Source organism: Puma concolor, chromosome A2 (assembly GCF_028749965.1).
Source record: "Puma concolor isolate L17-30 chromosome A2, mPumCon1.1.hap2, whole genome shotgun sequence".
Taxonomy (NCBI): Eukaryota; Metazoa; Chordata; class Mammalia; order Carnivora; family Felidae; genus Puma; species Puma concolor.
The window spans coordinates 162,132,205-162,136,241 of NC_141668.1; the positions used below are offsets into that span (position 1 = coordinate 162,132,205).

At 53.8% G+C, this 4,037-nt stretch overlaps 1 protein-coding gene across 1 annotated transcript; it reads right to left on the reverse strand.

Moving 5' to 3' along the window:
- Positions 1–27: 27 nt before the first annotated feature.
- RLN3 (relaxin 3) lies at positions 28–2,566 on the reverse strand. Its single transcript, XM_025916264.2, has 2 exons — positions 2,334–2,566; positions 28–843 (listed from the first exon to the last, which is right to left on the reverse strand). Exons 1-2 carry the CDS (start codon positions 2,525–2,527, stop codon positions 618–620), a joined length of 420 nt encoding a protein of 139 aa, XP_025772049.1. The 5' UTR covers positions 2,528–2,566; the 3' UTR covers positions 28–617.
- Between the last annotated feature and the right edge of the window lie 1,471 nt (positions 2,567–4,037).

Below are 4,037 nucleotides of genomic sequence, written 5' to 3' on the forward strand. Positions count from 1 at the left end.
ACCCCGCAACAACGCACACGCCGCAAAGTCCTTTGGAACTTTTATTATTGGGGTCGAAGAAGGTTCCGATCGGTCCCCCCCACCGAGCCTCCCACCCCAGGATGGGTGAAGGGAGCCCAGGGGTCCCCACCATTATTCTAGGGTCCACAGCTCTAGAACCCCAGCCGGTGGGGTTGGAGGAGGAGGGGCTGGAAGGCAGGGAGAAGGCACCGAGCAAAGGCTGGAATGGAGGGGGGGGGGGGGGTAGGGCGTAATTTGGAAGAGTGGCCACAGTTGGGGCAAGAGAGAATCACAGTTTGGACAAAGGTCTCAGCGTGGCCGGTTTCAGTACAATAGGGGCGCCACTGCGGCAGGGAACGGTGTAGGCCAGGCAAAGGCATGATATGACCTAAGGAGAGGTCAGGGGTCAGGATCAGAGGTTCCCATTTGGGCAGGTAGGGAAAGTTTGCTCGGGTTTAGGAGAGGCTGGTCAAAGGTCAGGGTCATTGGGTGGTGGGGGGGGGTGGCGTGTCCAAGTGCACAGTGCCTGACCCCTGACTTGCGGATGAATGAACGCATGAGGGGCCAGAGTCAGGTGCCCAGCTGGCCCCTGGGCCCCTGGCCACCCGGTCCCTGGTCTAGCAGAGGCTGCTGATTTCACTCTTACTGCACCCCCACTTGCAGCAGTTGCTGGAGAGGCCATCCAGGACATCACGGACAGCGCGCAGAGCCCCTGGAGTTCCCTGCCAGCCAGGTCGGTCTGCATACAAAGCCCGGGGGTACTTGGTCAGGGCCAGCCACTCGCTGGAGGCTACTGCCCCGTCCAGCTCGCTGTCTGTGTCAGAGTCTGTGTCTGGGAAGGTGAAAGATGAAAAGAGTTAGTGCTTGGGGCTCAGCTGCGATCACACCCAGAGGCTGGCTCAGCTACTTCTGTTCTTGTGATGCAGCTTCATGGTCAAAAGTTTTATCCCATTCAGGCCTACCTTCCAGTTTTGACAGGCAGATTATTCAACCTCACAGAGCTTGACTGTCCTCTCTTGTCATTTCTTTTCTCCTACTCTTTATTTGTTGAGGACCTGATGGTTAAGAACATGTGTTTGGGAGCCTCTCTGAGTTATACTCTGGAGCACATGAATGTACTTCTCCGACCCTTGGTTTCCTTGTGTGCAAAGTGGGGATAATAATAATGCCTACCTTCTAGGGTTTTACGTGGAGTAGATGACAGAATTAATACCCATGGAAAAGCTTAGAACAGAGTCTGGCACACGAGAAGCACTCATCGTATACTTACCATGTGCCAGCCACCGTGTTGTTGTTGGTTTTTTTTAATGTTTATTTAGTTTTCACGGAGAGAGAGAGAAAGAAAAAGCAGGGGAAGGGCAGAGAGAAAGACAGAGGATCCAAAGTGGGCTCTGTACCGACAACAGAGCACCTGATGTGGGGCTCGAACTCACAAACTGTGAGATCGTGACCTGAGCTGAAGTCACACCCTTAACCGACTGAGCTGCCCAGGCACCCTCTGCCAAACGCTGTTTTAAAGGATTTAGTGGGCTAACTCCTTTATTCCTCACAATGACAACCCCATGAGGTGGGGGCACCTATTACCATGCCCATTTGCCAGAGGAGAATACCGAGGCACGGTTTCGTAAACCAACTTGCACAAGAACACGCAGCCATTAAGTTGTAGGTCTCCTACTTGAACCCAGGCAGCGTGTCTTCCAAGTCCACCTTTATATCATCACCATCATGAAAACTTTTGTTTAATTTTTTCGCCAGGCTCCTGCCCTTCATGAAACCAGGCCCCATGCCCCCCGCTTGAGCCCAGACTGAGGCCCCTGCCCACCGTCCTGATCTGCTTCGACTCAGTGTTGCCACTTAGCCATCCTGGGAGATTCAGGGACTGTGCCTCTCATTTGCAGATAAGGAGGCTCAGAGAGGGTAAGCAACTTGCCAGGAGGGTCACCAGCTAGGTGGCAAAATCTGGCCTTGTATACACCACACCCCTCACACTACCTTCCGCAGAGGGTTGAAAAGCGGTTCAGTGTCAGTTTCTCAATGGCGTCCCATCTCCCACCCGACCCCCCATCCTTAAGGGCAGGCTCATACACAGCAGGTGCTCCAAAAACAGCGGCCAGTTCTCTCACCACTCCGCAGGTCTGCTAACCGGCTCCTCCCTGCCTCGGCACAGCTCTGAGGCCTGGGCCAGTTTCCCCAGCTGTACATCATAGGACAGGGACTCTCCTGCCCCGGCCCTTCATCTCATCTCCATCCCTGGCTCCTTGGACCATCCCATGTCCCATCCATTGTCCACCCCTCCCCACTACCCCCCCCCCCCCCAGCCGCAACCCCCAGCCTCACCCGTAGCTTCATGGGCCAGGATGTCTGACCGCCTCCATCGGGAGCCCCCGCAGGTGAAGATGACGGCCCGGATGAATTCCCGGCCGCAAAGCTTCACTCCGTAGGGTGATGCTCGGGCCTCGGTGCTCAGCCACAGCTCCCCAGCCAGCACCCACACGGCCAGCAGCAGCAGCAGCGAGCGCTTGGCCATGCTGGACAGGAACACCTGGGACGCTGGGGCACAGTGACGCAACCTCCCTGGGAGTCTGTGTCTCTGCTGCCTCCTGGCCCCCCATTTATACACCCCGGGTTCCCCCCACCTGTCACGGAGAAGGCAAGTGACCTCCTTTATCTCCTCCAGCAGAGGGGAGGCTGGCATGCCCCCCCCAACCCCGACCTTTCCCGTTTCCAGGAGCAAGTGATAACCTTTAACCAGGGACGGAGTGACGTGCTCCAGCTCACTCTCATCTTCATCTAGAAGGGCGAGAAGGTCTCGATTCAGCAGAGACCGGGGACCCAGACCCCACCAGACCCGAAGAGAGGGCACAGCCAAATACAACCCCCGCATAGGGCCGGATCTCCTCTAGGATAACAATGATAATGAGCGTTTCTGCTTCCGCAGTGTGGGCTAGGCTACAAGGCCAGGCACTGCTCTAAGTATTTTGCATCTGTTTCATCCTCCCAGTGACCTATGATAATGGTTCTCAAATTTGAGCAAGCCTCAGTATCTCCCAGAGGGCTCGTTAAAACACAGATTCCCGGGCCCTATTTACAGAGCATCTGAGAATCTGCATTTGCAACAAATCTCCAGGCCGTGCTATTGCTACGTTGCTCCAGAAACAGCACTTTTTCTTTCTTTCTTTTTCTTTCTTTCTTTCTTTCTTTCTTTCTTTCTTTCTTTCTTTCTTTCTTTCTTTCTTTCTTTCTTTCTTTCTTCCTTCCTTCCTTCCTTCCTTCCTTCCTTCCTTCCTTCCTTCCTTTCTTTCATTTTTGAGAAAGGGGATGGGGAGGGGCAGAGAGAAGGAGACAGAGGATCTGTCGCAGGCTCCTCGCTGTGACCGCAGAACCCGATGAGGGGCTCGAACTCACGAACGTGAGACCGTGACCTGAGCCAAAATCAAGAGTCGGCTGCTCAACCGGCTGTCACCCAAGGCACTCCAGAAACCGCACTATTGAGACCCACTGGACTATGAGATTAGGACTAAGATTATGCCCATATTACAGATAAGGAAACTGAGGCACAGAGTGGTGACAGAAGGGGCCCAAGCTTGGCTAGTAAGTGAGGGCGGGGATGGGGATTCAAGCAGAGCCACCTGACTCCAAAATCCATGCTCTCCAAGGGAAAATCTTAAAGATCACAAAGAATATATTATGGGTACAGGGTTGCAGTTTTGCAAGGTGAAAACAGCGCTGGAGACAGATGAACTGGACACATAAAAGCGACAAAGATGATCAATTTTATGCGTATTTTACCACCATTAAAAAATAACTTTAGGGGCGCCTGGGTGGCACAGTCGGTTGAGCGTCCGACTTCAGCCAGGTCACGATCTCGCGGTCCGTGAGTTCGAGCCCCGCGTCAGGCTCTGGGCTGATGGCTCAGAGCCTGGAGCCTGTTTCCGATTCTGTGTCTCCCTCTCTCTCTGCCCCTCCCCCGTTCATGATCTGTCTCTCTCTGTCCCAAAATAAATAAACGTTGAAAAAAAAAATTAAAAAAAAAAAAA